Source organism: Watersipora subatra, chromosome 8 (genome assembly GCF_963576615.1).
Source record: "Watersipora subatra chromosome 8, tzWatSuba1.1, whole genome shotgun sequence".
Classification (NCBI taxonomy): domain Eukaryota; kingdom Metazoa; phylum Bryozoa; class Gymnolaemata; order Cheilostomatida; family Watersiporidae; genus Watersipora; species Watersipora subatra.
Window position 1 is genome coordinate 56,887,259 of NC_088715.1, and position 18,885 is coordinate 56,906,143.

At 34.9% G+C, this 18,885-nt stretch overlaps 1 protein-coding gene across 2 annotated transcripts; it reads right to left on the reverse strand.

Annotated features, from left to right (window-relative positions):
- Positions 1 to 31: 31 nt before the first annotated feature.
- LOC137402878 (zinc finger protein ZIC 1-like) lies at positions 32 to 18,241 on the reverse strand. Of its 2 annotated transcripts, none has more exons than XM_068089389.1 (8): positions 18,173 to 18,241; positions 16,811 to 17,036; positions 13,909 to 14,052; positions 10,172 to 10,333; positions 9,129 to 9,246; positions 3,153 to 3,322; positions 1,483 to 1,705; positions 32 to 791 (listed from the first exon to the last, which is right to left on the reverse strand). In XM_068089389.1, exons 2-8 carry the CDS (start codon positions 17,033 to 17,035, stop codon positions 307 to 309), a joined length of 1,527 nt encoding a protein of 508 aa, XP_067945490.1. In that variant the 5' UTR covers position 17,036; positions 18,173 to 18,241; the 3' UTR covers positions 32 to 306. The 2 variants fall into 2 exon arrangements, with proteins under 2 accessions (XP_067945490.1, XP_067945489.1); XM_068089388.1 differs by having other exon boundaries at positions 16,811 to 17,094; positions 18,173 to 18,238.
- Positions 18,242 to 18,885: the final 644 nt, after the last annotated feature.

Sequence of the window (18,885 nt, forward strand, 5' to 3'; positions counted from 1 at the left end):
TGGTATAGAACCACTTTGTTCAAAGACGACAATGAGAATAATAAATAAAAAGAGAATGATAATAAACAGCAGTGTGGCAGATGCTTTGGTAGTTGCTTGGAAATGCTTTGCAAGAGCAGCCTCGTAGTATGTCACCAAAAATATTACATTCCGATTGAATTTCATATGTTAACATTTAGAGCGTACAGTAGATTTAATTTGTGAAGAAATGAAACAATAAATAAATAATAAAACTGATTTGTTTGAGGTTTGAACCACCCAATCCCAAAAAATTCTACAAAATGTTAAAAAAGCTGCAGAAAACATTTAGAACCCGGCTGTGAGTACTTGTTGATGCATTGAAGAGTGAAGTTCCTGAGACTGACCTATATTTTCTCCAACTTGACCTATATTAGAAAGCTGATTGTCGCTAGTGTTTTGGCAGACATACCACTCTGACAAATTAGTGTCATGCATGGCTTGGTGATAGTCTTTGTAGCTTTTCTCTTGCACTGAAGGAAGAAAACCTGTGATCTGAGCGGGTTTAGCCTGGTCATAACCAAAGCGATTGTACGGGAAGGCAGGCTGCCGGTTGTGACTCCAATCTTGGTATGGGAGAATGGAAACATTAGACGGGTAGTATTGAGGCAAGTTGAATCCATTGGCAGCAGAGGCAGATTTGACAGCAGCGCATGAGCTGTACTGAAGGCAGGGTGATGGTGAACCAGCGGGTGGAGTTAACTGATCCACAGAAGGAGAACACGACTTCCTACTGTAGTCAGTAGAAAATTGGCATCTACTGGGGTCGTTTCCTGTATCAAATAAAATATAAATTTTGTCTAAGGACAAGAAAACAGTTTTATTTTAGCCATTATTAAATCTACACAGATTTGTAAACTGTTCAGTTTAACGCTTATGGCATGTTTTCAGTCTCCAAGTGTTATTATCACTAATAATTGTGAAAAAGAGTAATGAGTAATCATTATATGCATAATTAATTCATAAAAGTAGCAAGGCAGCCGAGTGGGGTAGTGGTTAGTTCACCGAAATGTAACTTTGAGCTCATAAGTACAATTCCTGAGCAGAACAATTGTTTTTCGTTAACGCCGTTAGCATGATTTCGGACAGATGAACGGACTCTGCTCCTTTTATAACAAAGATTAATGTTTGGATTGGTGAGCATTTTAACTTTGCCACTCTGTGACAGCAGAAGTTACAATAGATGACAACTGGCTTCAACACTGGCTGTTCTTGTCATCATCCCTGACACAGGATGTCTGTCATTTTTATGGTAGCATCAACTCTGGCTTTGAAACCAGCTGCATGAATTTCAACTAAAATTGAGTTAGAAAGAATACGCCTCATCTCAAACTTTATGATTTTTGTTTGGGTCATTTAAAACAATTTTTGAATGTTTTTCATTTATTAGAAGTTGTCTAGACCTTTCGACAAAGCCAAAAATTTTACTCTTCTTATCAGCTCTAGTAATGACCAAAATCTGACCTTTATGGCGAGAAGTGGAGTTAGGGGTAGTGCAAAGGAGATCATGCGCCTCTGTTGTCACTGGTTTACTCAGGCTGTCATACAGAATGGATGACTTGCTCTCTGTTCTGTTAGAATCCAGGCTACAGGAGGAAGGAGATAGAGGTTCATCTTCATGAGAACTGAGATCTCCATCACTGTCAGTGGCAGCCATTCCTGGAGGTAGTGGAGACTTGCAATGTACCTGTGAGAATGTGATAAACAGTTGGAGATTGGATTTGCATGTTAGCTGCAAAGTTAGTCTGCCACATATAGTAACAGTTTCAAAGACTATGTCTAGTTAAGACTTGGTCTACTTCAGCCAGAGGTGAAAAGGTCAATGTTGATTTATATAAAGACACGCTTATTAGTTCTTCGTCTACGTCAGATTAAATATAGAATTAGTGTTAAAAAGGAACATAATACAGCATTGAAAAATAATAAGAAGGAAATAGCCTTACTAAGCAAATATAATACAACATTGCTACCTAAAAGATATTTCCTGTTTTCTTAGAGAGGTACATAGTGAGCTCTATTATATTGAGCATCACTGTTTCTCTTCAAATTAATGCTCAGCATAAATTTACTAACAGATAAATAAAATCTAATAAAAAAATCTTTTTTTTTAATTAAAGCAAGTTGAAATATTTTTGTTAAAAAAGTTTTTTTTTAACCATTTTTGATATTATTGTTATCTTTTTATTGTTGTGAGATTTTTACAGTTTTATTAGTATTATCATTAATTTCATATTATCTATGATTTTATAATATAAAATGAATAATCATTTTTTTAAGATGGCCAGCACTTGAGATGAAATGAGACATTAAGCTCCAGAGGCAGACCATTTAAAACAATATGGTTAAGTTGATGTAATAAGTCAGATGGCAAGCACGAAATAGTAAGGAAAATATATGAATATTTTATTACATATATAGTAGGCTACAAACAGTGTTCACGCACGTGTTCATAGATTTAACACTTGGGTTATTTGTTCTGACAACTACTGGTTCGCAAGTGAATAAAAGCTCTACTGTACAAAACCTGTTTTCACAGCTATTTTTGCTACATTGGTTTATGCTACTCACCAAATTTATACCATACATTTATTTATGCAAACTAAGTCCAGAATATTTGTATTTATTCTTCAGCACAAATGAAAAACATCATCTTTTATTCCATGACACAAATGTACTTCATCCATCATCGTATGCTTTAGTTTATTATGAACTTTCTGTTACTACAACCTTTGATTCTGTTAGATTACCAATTTTGAAAACACTTTTGTTCAGCTCACTGATTTCTGTCTTGTTTTGTTTTTCCATTTAGCAAAAAGGCAGCAGTTGTTGACGATAACCGATGCAAATAAAAAGTTATAGGCCTGCATATACATACTACATACATGTACCTATACATACTACATACATGTACATATACATACTACATACTACATACTACATACATGTACATATACATACTACATACATGTACATGTACATATACATACTACATACATGTACATATACATACTACATACATGTACATATAGTGTATGTAAATTTTATAGCAAATCCATTTTGACAGCAAAAAGGTTTGACAAGTATTTAAGAATCTTTGTAAAAATTGAACAAAAATATGTAGGGAGTTATCTTACTTTCATGTGTTTCCTGAGAGAGCTTGGATGTGTATAGGACTTGTCACAGCCTATTATCTTGCAGTTGTATGGCTTGTCACTTGTGTGAACGTGTGAGTGCTTCTTCCTGTCTGAAGAATTGGCAAACCTTCTTTCACAGCCTGTGTGCTCACACTTGAAGGGTTTTTCACCTGCAAATCAAAGTTATACTATTAGAATAGAGTATACTCCTGTTGATTAGTTATTCATAGTTTTTAACCTGTGCAAGTTGTCATATGCATAAGAATCCATACATTACGCATAAGAATGTGAAAAGTGGAGAGCTCAGAATAAAAGTTTAGATCAAATGACAGTTGATTTGTGATAGTTACTATATTGACAGGACATAGAATGTAATCCTAGTTAGCGACAGTTGATATTTACACTTTTACAAAGAATCTAATTTGTCATGCAAAATGTCAAAGAAGCCTGCTGAGTGGTGAGAATTTGTGTACTTGAAATGCCACAAGACCCTCAGTTCCAGACTGTATATTTAGGTGTTGTTATTATATTTAAATATCGCTCTGCATGATTTTGCCATTTAACACATCATAGAGTTCTTCTTCGCCTTCCTCTAGTTTTATCCTAAGTACGATTTTAGTTGAAGCAAAATTTAATTGCGTTACAAGCGATGAAGACGCAATTCTGTGGTCAGAGATAAAATGTGTGTGGATAGACAATGAGAGAGGTATTGCTTTCACCTGCTTGCGCTAGAAAAACTCTGTGTTGTATAACACCTAAGAATCTGGAAAAACTAAGTTATGGTTTACCACAAATAACTTAGGCTTGAGGTTGGCCCTCCTGTTCATCCAACACTTTGTTTGTATAACACCTGTGTCCTGCACCAAATGGTATTGTTACTGAGCCTTTTACCAGTAGAAGCCGCATTTTTTTATTGCAATGCACATTATAATGAGAATGTCATGTCTTACAAAGAGGCCGCTCGGTTACGTTAAAGTTATAATAAGCAGCGGCTAAAGAAATAAATTGCTGCCTATAAATGTATAATAATCAGCTATGAAAGAAAAGCCTTTGAACTTTATCGCTGCCGTAAATTAAAGAATTGATGATTATCAGGCATATACAGACAGAGAAGGCTAGTGGCTGTCAGTAAACGTTGTCAAGAAACACGAGTGGTTCAGCCCTTTCTTTATTGTAGTCGCTATGAAAAGAGAGGAAATGTAATTGCAGTAGTTTAGCCTATAATTTCACGGCTAACTGTTCAACATAATTACAGCTGGATGAGAGATGAGATGGAAAGATAAGCTAGTATTTATTCCATAAGATAAACGATAGAAAAGGGCAGTTGAAATATTTACACTAGCATTAATTGTGCTAATAATAGCGTGTGTTTGTCTTCAAATATGCCGAGATGTTTACAAGTGACTGCAAAATACCAACTTCACTTACAATTGCTTCGGAATCAGTACCAGTGTACATGTAATACTTTGATGTTCTTTGTGATCTGCCATGGCAGCTAGTAAATTTTAGTGCGCCCACCTTCTACAAGCACTTTATAATTAACATGCTAGACCAATTTAAATGTTTTGATGAATTATTCACTACTTTTGAAAAAATTTAAAATAAATTTACTAAACACTAAATATTAATTTAAAGATTAGCTTTCAAATGATGTTCAGTTTAAAATGAACTGTGCTGTTCCGAGTGCGTTCACAGTCGATGGAAAGCTGTTAATACGGTATCGGATCGGGAATCTGATTGTATATACATGGTTTGGCTTCTAAGTGTTAAATAACTGATAAACTGAGCTCACGGATATTAAAAGTCAATATTTTAATTTTTACCTGTTATTAAAAACAAACTCACACAAACTTTTAAGAGGTTTTATCAAAAAGTATCGGAATTTTTTATCATTTGGGATTGTTTTTGATGTTTGAGGTGATCTGAGGGTCAGAACTTTTCTAGATTAAAATTGACAAAGCTGGTTGTCAACTTACTAGTTTTAATTGTATCGCGGTTAAAACTCTCGAATCAAGCGAGAGTGTGACTATAATGTCTAGAGTTGCAAAAAGACCGACAGAATAAAAACTCAGAACAATGCAACATGAACGCAATATCAACTGTCGCAACGATAACAACTAGTGACATCATTTTGCACGTCTTTTCGTTCTGAGCATTTTAACCAAGATTAAGTTGTTTTCAATTTTAATTGTGAACCATCCTGGCAGTCAGATCATCTCAAACATTAAAAACAGTTGCAAATGATTAGAAAATACCGATACTTTTACGATAAAATATTTTAAATTTTTGTTTAAGTTAATCGTGAAGTTACTTTTTCTTCTGAACCAACTATGCAGATCTGTCTCCAGTTGATACCATAATATAGAAGTTGCCTAAAGGTGCTAGGTTTATTTTAAAAATTTTAAATTTTACCGCTTGTTAAAGAGAATAGTGATTGAGAAAGCCAGGAGCAGATGTATCTGCGTTAGCATGTCAGCTCCGATGTTCTATTTTCTTAGCTAATTGTTTGCACTTGTTAATTAAAGCCTAAACTACTAGTTCTCAACTAAGTGGTAAGGGTTTCTTCACAAACCTCCCTAACAAGGCATGTATTCAGTAAAATGTAGTCTAATGCAGATGCAAGATATAGTATCAATTTGTGGTAGCTTTGAGCCGTGGCTTTCTAATTTGTAACATGCTTCCAATTTGTAGAGATATTAAGCCAATTAAAGGCTGGTTGGCTGTGGACTGGCATTAGCACCAGTAACACCTTATCCCATAGAAATAACATTTCTAAATGTAATTTGAGCAGGAGTAATTCCTACCTTTTAACAATATTAACAACCTTTTACCACCCCCTTGATTTGACACAGACCATCGACCTTGACACAGACCATCGACCTTGACACAGACCATCGATTTGTCTCGCTTTATTACAGGTTCTTTTGGCTGCCAACGAGTTTATAAAATACATATTTGTAGTTTTTTGTTGTTCACAACTTTATAGAATAAATATTCCTAGTTTTTTTGTTGTTCACGAGTTTATGAAAAAAATTTGTAGTTTTGCTAAAAGTCAGGTGCAATAAAATTTTTGTCATGGAGTTCGTTTGGCGGCAGGATTATTCTGACCGACAAACTTTTATGAGTGATACTGTGTGAAATATAAAGAATTGCCAGCAAAAACAATCACAGGAAATTTTGAGAGAGTTATCAAAGAAGACACGGAGCCACTGATTACATAAGAGACATTAACAAAGCAGGAAAGTTTTTCTACTACAGCCATTTAGTTGACTAACGCGCCTTTAATCAATCTGCACTACTGCTTCTAAATAGATTGCTTTGATGTCCTCCCAGAGATGATAATTTTATATTCGTAAGACTGTACAAATTGTTCATAATAACGTAACATATAAAACTGCTTCCTCTCACCACTTCTCACAGTTTCTGAGACGCTGTCGAGCACCTGGATGGCTGCTGAGAAGTGATTAAAACAGAATCAACATAATTATCTGTTGAAATGCATCACAATTAGCGATTAATTGTACAAGCGAATTCGGCTGGTTACATAACATGCTGACCTGAAGCTGTCGAGGCTGCGGCAGCAGGGGATGTACCATTTGTATTTAGTAACATAACAAGCTTTGATATAAATTTACATTTTTAGCTGTGAGTGAACTAGGCTTATTTGGAATATCTGTCGGAATAGGACAAGCTCAGGTAACCAAAAATGAAAATGCTGCGGCGTGGCAGCTTTTTGATAGCTCAGGAGTCACCGAGTCACATAGTTTATTATAATTGCTGTTTATTCCAATTCCAGCAGCAGTCACAATTAGTAATTTTTGCTGTCAATTTGTGACAATTTTTATTTGTGAGGTAGTCTAGACATAGGAGTATCTACTCCGCTGTCATTGTCAGGGCTGTTACTTTAAAGCATTAAAAAAAATTAAAAAAGCATTAAAAAAAATTAAAAAAGCATTTAAAAAAACGAAATAAATTTTATCCGTTTATCAAATAAATGTTATAATATAAAATTGGTTTTAATAAACAATTTATTTAATGTGAGTCGCAATCTTTAAATCAAATAAATTTTGATTACAAAATTTTTTTTGTAATCAAAACATTTTTGAGATCATGATCAATAGAAACCCGGCTTCAGCTTTGATAGTTCACCTTTAAAAAATAGGAACATCTACCTTAGCCATGGTATATATAGTAGTGACTAGCGTTTAGACGGAACACAGGCTAAATAACTGCTTCAACTATTTGGTGTTGCCAAACTCACTCTAACAAACCTAAAACAGCAAGTACATACGTGGGAGATAACAACTCTCAGACCTTATGTTAATCTACTATTTAGGCCAGTAAAACTTACCAGGAGACATTTTTAATCAAGCTGAATAATAATAATACAAATAGTAATAATAATAATAATGAATCAGGTTGAGGCTAATAGATTAACTACCTTATGGTTATTTATAGGCACTTTAGATGACTCATTACTACAATAAAATCATCGCTGTTCTTATGTGATTGGTTCCTACATTTCATTACTCATTATTAATAAATAAAACTTTATCATTGTGTGTGTCTGTTAATCCATGCATATGCTAGGCACTTTTACATTTTTTTATCTAAACTTCACATGCATATACTTCGTGCCTTCCGCCAGATCGATGAAAATATTTGGTTCCAAGACTTCATCTGGTTCCTGAGAACCAGCCCTGTAAACATCCACCTGCGGACTATATGGTCGTAAATGAAAGAAACCCAAAGCATCTCCAGGCTTACCGCTCGTATATATATATCAAACTTGATTTTCAACTTTACACTAGAAACCCTTAAAGTATCACATTTTAATTTGAGGTCTATGCTATAATCTATGCTATAATCTGCCTGCCAACTAGTCATAAAATCATAATAGTTTACTAACTTGATAAATTTGCATTTACAATAATTTTTGACTGGACTTGTTGCAAAGATAACATATTTTTAAAACTATTTACAAACGGGTGCAAAATAACAAGATAGCCATATCTCTTAGTTTATTAGATTTGCACCGGTTGTCTGCCTTAGATAGCTCCTACAGAGCACTGAGTGCAGAGTGCCAGGCCTATGAATGGATTCGAATGACTGAAGTCAGGCTTTCTAGGTTAGGATGAGTCATGCGGTGGGAGGATTGGTAGACCCCAACCACAGCCACACACAATGGAGTGTGAATTTTTCACTATATGCCTACCAATGATTTGTTGACAGGAAATTACACAACACAACCGAGCTCCAATTATAGTATGCACTTTTACATCCCCCAAGATACTTTTTATGTTTGAACAATACATTCTCTATATTTATAAACAGAATTCGTTGATACACTTTTATTTACAGAAACTGAAATAAATGCTGCCATATTTGACAGAGCAAGCCAAGGTCAGCTCAACTGATGTCGCACCATATTCTTATAACCAGTTCACTGGCATGCTCACAATACAATCCCTGACAGGTGTCATCCCCAAAGGTCTAAAGTCAACTTTACAGTAAATAAGCGATTATTGCCATATTTTTGAAAGAAAAGTAATTAAATATCAATTGAGAATTTCTGCAATGCATGTGATAAAAAGTTAAAAATCAAGTTTGAAAAAAAATCAAATTATTGCATTAAATTGAATAAGATGTATCGTATTGAATAAAATGAACTTTTATTTGCTCATAACAACTTTTATTAGCAAATGGAGGAGCCACATTGTAAACTCTTTATCACCTAGTCAGACACAAAATAACAGCATTAAGCTCTCTCTTTTACTGACAGCAGACTGAACCAACCTGTGCATGCTGTCACTGGTTACTAGCTGAACCAACCTGCGCATGCTGTCACTAGTTACCAACTGAACCAACTTGCACATACTGTCACTAGTTACTAACTGAACCAGCCTGCGCATGATGTCACTAGTTACTAACTGAACCAACTTGCACATACTGTCACTAGTTACTAACTAAACCAACCTGTGTGAGTTCTTTTGTGTATCTTTAGATTCTCACTTCTTGCGAAAACTTTTCCACAAGTAGGAAATGGACAAGGAAAAGGTTTTTCTCCCGTATGAACTCGAACATGGTTGACTAGCTGAAAATAGCGATATAAAATATATGCTTATGAACTGAACTCTTCGTACTGCTCTGGGAAGAAAGATGATAATGAAGACTAGATGATTAGATCAAACTGAAACGAAACTGTAAAGTAGCGAGCATCTATATTTGATACGGGCTTTCCGGTAGAACCCGAAGTGTTTGTCATAAACTAGTGCTTTGAGATGGTTTATATTGAGCCTTTTATTGTCCTTTTATTTCACCGTGATAACATCAAAGCAATAACTACAATGTTTGAAAACGACATCGAAATAAATATATTCCAAACTACGGAATTTTGCAATGGCTGCAATTAACTGTTCGTTTTTGAGCTTTTAAGAGCCTGTAATAACATTTCCACACATTTTGCACCTACAACACAGTATAGTAAGACATGGTGAATCTTTTGATACTAAATAACTGTAATGTGATTTTGTCAGTTTTGACATGAACCAGCCCTTAGGTTATATAATCAAGGTCTGAGTCCACCAGAGTTGAAAACATAACTTCGTACAACAGCAATCAGCAGCAGAAGAAAACCAGCTCATCAACCAATTGCTCTCACAACGATTCAACTATTGCCATTTCTGTTTTGACTCTATTCAATGGTTGCGAGATCATCCATAACTGAATTTGTGATGGTATTCATTCCAAAAGTTCTTCCTTCACAGTTTTCTGACTTATATTTTACCTTCAGGTTTTACTCTAGGCTCTGTGAAACTAGTTCCTACATCAACTTAATCATCAAAGGTGACTTCTCTTGAACACTCTCATAGCTGTCATCTAGTTGATTAAATTTAGCAATAAACACGTTAAAACTAGAAACAGATGCTATGATATAGAGCTGGTACCTATTTACTTCTATAGAGTGAATACGACAACAGCTACTAAATACTTCTCGATACTGGCTTAAAGAGCCTGACCTTGTACTTGGCCTTAAAGGGTTTGCCATCTCTCGCACAATTCTCCCAGTAACACGCGTGGTCAGTCTGTTCTGGACCTCCGATGTGGTCGACAGTGATGTGAGTTACTATGTCTTGCATGCTGTAGTATAGTTTTCCACATGGTTTGCAGTTTGGAATACTCTGCAAATAAAATATAACAATCTCAGGTCAAATAACAAAGGTTCTTATTTAATATCAATAAATAGGCCTAATCTAATCTTTAAACTTTGATCTAATTTAAATTCAAAAATTGTATCAGATTTTAAGGCAGCAATCACTAAGTTTCTGTTGAGAAAGTGTGTGTATGTGTGTGCGTGTTTGCGGGAGCAGTGTTTTATTGCATGTAAGTTATAGGTGAAACTTAAAAATTAACAAAAATACAAACAAAGATACAGGTGGGGGGACCACTGCCTGATTGTTTGATACTAGCAGCAGAACAGCCCGCTGACAGTTTGCAGAAGAACAGACGCAATTATAGCATCATACAGATGAGCGGTAGCACCAGTAGCATCGGTAGCACCCCCGTCATTGGCCACCCACAACCACTTCGCTGGCTTCACTTTTACAACACTAGAAGTCAAAACAAAAATTTCAAATAAGTATTTATTGAATAATTTAGCTGCACTGAACAACATAAATCTTTTACCTTCATCTTTAAAGTATTGTTTTAAAAGCATTGCTTTTCTTTACCTGTTACAGTAGCTGATTAATTAATATATTCTACGTAACAGGAGTAACTTAAAATATACTTTGTAACACATCTATGTCTATGTCCATTTGTTTTGTATTAAAGAAACAAAGTCTAATCTCTAGTGCGCTATGCCAAAAAACAGTGAGAGCAATAACTATAATAGCGTTACAGTAACAGTACCAAAGTAGTAACTGCGAAACACAATAGAGAGTGTACTCCAGCTTGTTTCACATCAGCCCTGATGTCTCTTAGACAAAATTCGCAAGTTAATCAGTCGCAACGGTCTCATTGCCATTTTTATAATTTAAGCAAAGTTCTTACATTGCTTAAGTGTGTAAATTTTCTACCAAAACAATCATGGCCGCTGCTTGTACTCAAAAAGTGCAACCATTAATCAAAGCATACACTAATATATTTTGGGACAAATACTATTTCAACAAATTTAGTGAGCTTTTGATATTGTTGTGATTATCAGTTTGAACTTAGAGAATAGGCATTAGCCGTACCTACTGTGTAGAAAATAGGCCTACTGCTGTGCAAAATTGGTTTGTTTACTATCAGGCATTTTTGTACAAGCAAGTGAAAAAAAGAATGATATTTAAATCTATATAAATTAAATTGTTTTTATCAAATTGTTGTTTTACACAACTTATGCTTTCCAGCTAATATAATAATTTTAAATATAATAATTTTTAATAATTTTTAATTTTAAATATAATAATTTTTAAAATATCAAATTAAACACGGAGACAATGACAAAGCCTTTTTTAATTCATTTAATATTGTAAAATTCTCATTAAATTATGGCATATTCAACCAGTTCCTGTTCTAAACAACATCTTGGGTTTAGTTTATAAGTTGACTAACAACTTATAAACTTTTATGCTTTTGTATTGTTTAAGTTTTTTCAATCTATTTGCAGTTTCCTTGAAATGATTTCTCTTTCCTACGAATGCTTGTAAGTAGTTTTTAAAATTCTTTAGCTGGTGGAAAGAGTATGTATCCTACAGAAGTGTTAAAAAGAATTTGGCATTTCCGCATTTCATGGACAAAAAACTTCAGCGCTGAGTGTGGGCCATGGAACTCTACTATTGCAAAGTTAAAGTCACGCAAAGTTAAAGTCACGCTACATATATATAGCTTGCTGATATATATATGGACATATATATCAGTATCTGACAAGCTCTCAGTAGGAAACCAATCTGGTTTTAGGCCAGTTCATTCTTTCTCTTTAAATTAACCTCATAGATATGTTTGTATGACCAATTAACACTCTTCTTACATGCGTAGAGATCATGGTGAGGTGGAGATCATGGTGAGATGCTTTGAAGCAAGACTTGATACTCATACATGGATACAGCCATTGTAAATGGTACAAAAGAGATACAGCGGAGCTTCGACACTAATATTTGTGTACATAATAATACGATATATTTACCTTTTGCTCATTTACTGTTAACAAAAACGGGTCCTTTTTCTTAATCTACTTTGTGTTCTTCTAGTCGAAGCACTAACCAACTGCCAAAGCACCAGCTACCCCAGTCCTGCCATAATTGTGTCAAGGTCGGTAATGTGGATTGCTAAACTTCGAAACAACGCATTTCCATTCTTTTTATCCATTTGTTAATTTTGCCACTTAAAAAAATATTTTTATGTATAAAATTTTTCACCACCATATTTCTTGCCAGAACTGACAAGACCACTTGTTGTCGAGTTTCATATCAATTTTTCATGTTTGAATTTATTTCAAAAGCAATATTTTCTCAACTGAACTGACCCTTAAAGTTTTTTCGCTTGAACTTTGCTGACCTATTGACCTACTGTGATATCAGCAGTGATATTTTTGTCTATCTACTAATGTATAAGTTTTTTGTTGCCAATGTTGGCAGCAACTTGGCTCTTTGTTACTGATTACTAGAAAATCTACTAACTAGAATTTTCAGTTAAGTCAGACACCTTTGCAGACATGTGTACTGATGCTAAAAAGTATTTTATTAATTTAATTTAAACCATCTGCGAACAAGTAAGTGAAAAATGGCCTTATCAAAAGCATAGCTAAGATAAGGTAGCGCTGCGTCATGGAAAAGAAATGCAAAGTTATTTTATTGTATAAGAACAGCGTTGCTTTGGTTGAAAAGTAATATGAAACAAAGATGTGAGTGCAGACAGCGATTATAACGCCGGCAGCCATACACCCTACCAATGGGACAGCCGAAAAACCTACCAAGGGGCTATTGGGTGAAAGTTTGCTAAATCTACCATTATCAATAGTCAAGCATCATAACCCTGTTCAGTTGTGCAATTGCCATTATCTAAATGAGCCCAGGAAGTGATTTGCTAGACAGGTGTTTTGCTTTACCCAGCGTGCCGAGGTCTGGCCCACTTTCTAGTGGTTACTTTCACTGCGCATAACAGTTCGAAGCATCAGCCGGACTTCATCAATTGTTACCAAAAATATTTTAATAGTCTTTTATTACTTTCGTGTTGACAAAACACTAAAGTAACAGAAGTCTACTTCCTGGGCTGAGCCAAAAATAACAGACATTATGTTGCTGAGTGTAGGCAGTTCTCAGCCCTCATGTTTGAGTGCTTCAGTGATTGAAATGAATGGAAATTCATTAATGACAAAACCAGGCTATTTCAGACCCACAGATCTTAGAAAGTATGAAAAGCTTCAGAGTAATGGTGAAATATGAACATACTGTCTTTCACTGAACAGTTTAGCACAATTTTTTATTGAAAAATAAAGTAAATACTACAATAAATATTGCCGCATGGTATATAACATTAATAACATAGCAATAGCATTATTGATTGCTACAAAAATAAACATGTTACCTGGTGGAATAGTTAATATTCATTAGATATCTTTTCCTTCATTAACTAACTCTAATATCTACTTGCCACTTTTTTACAGTGAATTTTCAAAAATATTTTTTGTGTATCAGTATGTGGTTTTAAGCTACTATAACAAAAAAATAGCATAACTTTTTATTGAAAGTTTTAAAAAGAGGCAGTAGGTTACCTTGTCTATCCAGAGACACGTGTGCTCCTGTTTCAATTGGGACTGGGACATGTACCTGAAAAATGAACTGGGCTGCCCTCCACCGTAACCAGGAGCTGACATCTGTTGGTAGAAGTCTCTGCCAGTAGCAGAACTGTCATACATCTGCGGAAAAGAAAGACAGCTGTTTGAAAGCTGATATTTAAACTACCAGCTACCTGTACATAAATTGCCTTCCATAGGGCTGTTTCTCACTATATCACAGTATGTTGGAGTTGTCCTATAGGCAATTATTGTGGGATCATGTGCACTGTAAACTGATGGCATCAGCAACGAGGATATCTCGGAAAAGATTGTGGCTGTCAAACTTTCAAGGGAGTTCGCTGAACATCAACGACAGCTTGTAGAATATGCGCCACTTTGGGGATGGTGATTGGCTGTCAGCTGGATAGCCTGATCCTATTTTTTCCATGACAGTTACTGCGAGACTAGTATTTTGTCGTTATGTCACGACAATGTTATGTCACGAGCTACTCGCTGATGTAAACTTGGAAGGTTTGTGATAATGTTAACATTGTAATCACAGACGATCTCCAATGTATTGTGGAGTTTATGCCAATATACAGCCATATAGTGTAAACCAGGCCTTAGTGAACAAGCCCAGAGATGAGGTAAGGAAGTACGGAATGATTTACTTCTGACAATACAGAGAATAAGTACTACACAGAAGATACGAGTTGCACATTATCGATGTTTACGGTCCTTCACTTCTATAGCAGTTACACTTGTAACATATTACTGTATGTTCACTTTTGCATGACTTGTTTAAAATTCAACTTCATTTGATTTTTATCATCGATACTATTTTCGTTTTCTACAATGTGATGCATTTAAAAGAGATTCTACATTTCTTATGCGACTGTTTTAATAGAGTGAGTCATTGACTTAGCTCGGAGATTTCAAGGTGTTTTAATACAAAAGAAAGATGACTGTATTCCTAATATAAGTGATTGAGTAAATGAGACAGAGTGAATATAGTTTACCGTAAGATTCAAAAGCACCTGTTACAACTTGTCACAGTTTGGCCATCCTAGAAATATGCAAGGGTTGTAGACCCTCACAGAAAAAGCAAAAAATTGCTTTGGCCAAGTATGTTCCAAACTAAGGTCGAAAACACAACGACTGACAGGGAATAAACTTATTTTTTTATTTTTAGTATTTCCTTTGACTACTACCTTGCAGACAAAGTGAACAACTCAACTTCATGCAAGTTCACAGCAAAAATAATCTTAATACGACTGTAAACACTTGAGGGTGCAATAATCATAAAACAATACAATGACTCTGCACCCTGCATTACTAACTCTACAGCGCCTGAAGCTGGTCAAGGCTGAAGTAAACCGTCCAATGTAACAAGAGGATAACAGGCAACTAACACCTGTCAAGCAAACCGCAATTTAGCCAGAAAAAACAACAACTTTTTATGTGTTGGTAAGTATAAAGCTATAATAATGCTGTATACACATTAATTGCTTTTACATTGTCATCAAGTGTTATCTGTTGGTCGTAACATAATCAAATGTGCCTTTGAATAGCTGATCGATACACATGGTCAGCCAAAGAAGGATTTATACAACTCATTGTATTTTTATATAAAGATTTGAGAATTATACTACATAAGGTGATAACTCATTGCAAAAAAATCCGATTTCACCAGCTTTGTTTGTAATCCACTAATAACTTAGAATGAATTGGAAGGCCGATGCTGAGCTGTACAACTGTGGTCTACAGTTTTCAGCAAGCCAGCAAAACTAGTCTCAGATTTACTAGTGTAGGGAAAATCATAAATAACATGAACAATTTCATATTAAGATTAAAAACAGTAGGCCACACGTAGACAAATATAGCCTCTGCTGTAATACGAAAGTTACATATTTCACTTAGAAAATGAAAATCGGGAAAGATATCTGACCAATTTGAGTATTAGATTCTGGCAGAGGTGCTGACCGTATCAACTGATCTGTAGTAATACAATAATATATAATATAACAATAATATATAATATAACAATTATATGAATGACTGTTTAAAGTTTCACAGGTTTTACCTTTATTACTTTGGATATAGCTATTGCATCATCAGCCTAATTAGTATGACTGCTAATATCGTTACTATTATTATTGTTACTACTCTTACTGTTCTCATTATTACGACTGTATTGTTATTATTAGATTTGCTTTGATTCAAACCAACAGAGTCATTTCTGATGCCGATCTGGGTCTTTTGCTACATATGGCAAATTTTTTTAATAGAAAGTATAATAAAATATACAATTATTTAATTGCTAGTATTTAAGAAAAAAAGTATTAAAATTTTGTTTAATTTTGTAATACTATTAATTAGGAATATTGCTATGATTGATAGCCATAGTCAACCAAACAATGAGCTTTGGAACCAAAATTGGTTGTAATCTTTTTCATTAATGTAAATGTGTATTATGACACATTCTGTTTACATTTCAACTAAAACAATAAAAGTGTAAGCTAAATTGCGCAGGTATAAATGAAATGAGAATTCATCAAATATTTATGAGGGAGTGGTCACATCGTTCAGTATATTGTATTTGTTACAGTGGTATGATTGATTGATATGATTACCAAAATCGACAATGGATTTGTAGAAATTATCTGAAATTTCAGAGATTTCTTTGAGAAAAAGTTGCTGATACCAACTTAAATACTCAACCTTCATATTGGGGCAAATATATGTATTTATTGCAGCTGCACCAATCTGCATTTATTGTAATGCTGCTCTACGAATGGGATATTTTCTTGACTGGAGTGCGTAAATAGTAGAGAAAACTAAATGAAGCCAATTGAGAAGTCTTGAGGCAGCAGATGGCGCAAGGCAGCAGATAAGTTACCTGATTATGAGGAGTTGAAGGGTAATAGAGTTTATCATGATAGCTAAAGAGCTCCGGAGAGTTGTTGCTATTGCCAGGGAACATCTCTTGCCGCCTGAAGGATTCCGCACCACAAGCAAACTGCGTGGGAGGTGTTGTGGCTGGGTAGCAGGGTGTTGCATACATAAGATTGTGGGTGGCAGCGCCTCCACCCGGATACTGAGAGTACATTTCAGAAGTGCCCATGCTGTAACAGTAGGTGATGCTTTGGTAATTTTGTTCTTGCTGTTACAGCTTGAAAAAATCTAAAATTTGAGAGTGATTGTTTTACATGTGATCCATTATCTAGAGGTTTAAACAAGAAACAAGACTTGCGGCTGACTCTGCTCGCTGTTACAATGCTTACTAAAACATTAAAGATATCTACAAGAACTTTTTGAAAATCAAAGTCCTCGTTGAACACTCAGCTATCCTTCAATTTAGTTATCACTATATTTTTCTAGAAAGATAAGCCACAATCAACTATTTGGTAAAATAGCAAGTTTTTAAATATCTGGTGAGAACAAGGCTGTTAAAAATAAAAAAATAAAACCACATATGAAGATGAAGAGGATTGTTAAAACTAAATATAAATATGGAGCAAAGGCTAGGATTCGTGCTGTAGATATGTCATACTGACTACTGAGGTCTTTAGTAACTCTAATATTATATTCTTTAACAGCTTTATTGTCTTTATTCGGGATTAAAATTATATTTTCCTGTAGAGATTAGGAAAGACTGACTTTGATAGATGATGATCAGTTATCCAACACGTAAAATTAGCGGAGCATCCATACAGACTCGGGTAAACAGCAGAGCACCCAAACAGACTGGTAAACACAGAAAAATAATGTTGCACTAAAATATTTCCTAAAAGCAAACCAATTTTCTTTGTGTTTTGGATGGCTGAAAATCTGGAAGATCAATCAGGCCCGCGGCAGAGAGAAGTGGCGTGTCAATTTACCTAGCATGCCTTTCCTAATAGGTGAATAATTGACAGATTCGTCATTCAATGTTCAGTGAATGTAATCAAATATTACTCACTCAATACACTCTGGCAGCTCGTCAGCATATAACAAGTTTTACGAAAGAAGACCAGAAAAAAGAGGGAAAGGTTGTACACATTGCCAAGCTGCTGTTTATATTTCATGTTTATTTCAAACTGCTTTTGACCAATTTAATCATTGGCATTTGTTTATGCGGGTGATAATCTAGCAGCTATGTCGCGGAGTGTGCGTTGAAGAATGGGTAGATGATGGTCATGATTGGGAAGACAACTGTGTTGAAGGAGAAAAGGGTTTGGTAGAAATGTTATGATATGAAAAGAGAGATAAATGGGCTCACCTGTGGTTCAGCGAACTAGAGAAGGATGTAGAGAGAGATAGATAAGTCACTCCTAACTTGCAGGGCACCACCTCGAGTCTGCTGGGCATATGCTGGGAATTTATCAGTAAAACCAGCAAGATATCCACTTTTAATCTCCATCGCTGCTTGGCACACTTCTCATCTCCTATTGGTCAATTAGTTCAGATGGCATTCGTTCTTAAATCTGATTGGTTGATTAGCTGACAGTAGCGAATCACTTGAATGTTTAACAATTAATTGCCGCTATGTACGAGTGTAATATCTCTCAGTGGTGTTGAAAAGATATTCAATACAATGATAAATGATGCCGCTGTTGTGCTGACTGAAGCTTGTTAGAAGCTTTGGCACTGACTGCATTTTATAGTCACGCCGCTGTCAGAGATAAAATGTATTTTAATTTTACACAAAAATACCCTGGAGTGAATGGAAATGTAGATTGAGCCAAAGGTATTAGAGCAGAAAAAACGATAGCATTTTAAAATTAAGATTTCTGCTTTAATGTTCTTTGCTAGTTATATATTTCTGCTTGGTGAAAAATGGTTTTAAAAAACGAATTTACAATATATCTAAATACATTTTACAGTTGCATACCATGATAACTAAGCGTTATTTAATAACTACCATCAAAGTAAACAACAACTACTACTAAAGTATTAAAATACCACACAGTAGATCAGCTAGACACTCACTAA

Excerpts from the sequence above, each read along its gene's own strand:
- LOC137402878 (XM_068089389.1), bottom strand. The coding sequence starts at position 17,035 with ATGGGCACTTCTGAAATGTACTCTCAGTATCCGGGTGGAGGCGCTGCC. Across the intron at positions 10,334-13,908 it reads CGTGTCTCTGGATAGACAAG|AGTATTCCAAACTGCAAACC; the intron begins GTAACCTACTGC and ends TTTTATTTGCAG. Across the intron at positions 1,706-3,152 it reads CTCTCAGGAAACACATGAAA|GTACATTGCAAGTCTCCACT; the intron begins GTAAGATAACTC and ends ACATTCTCACAG.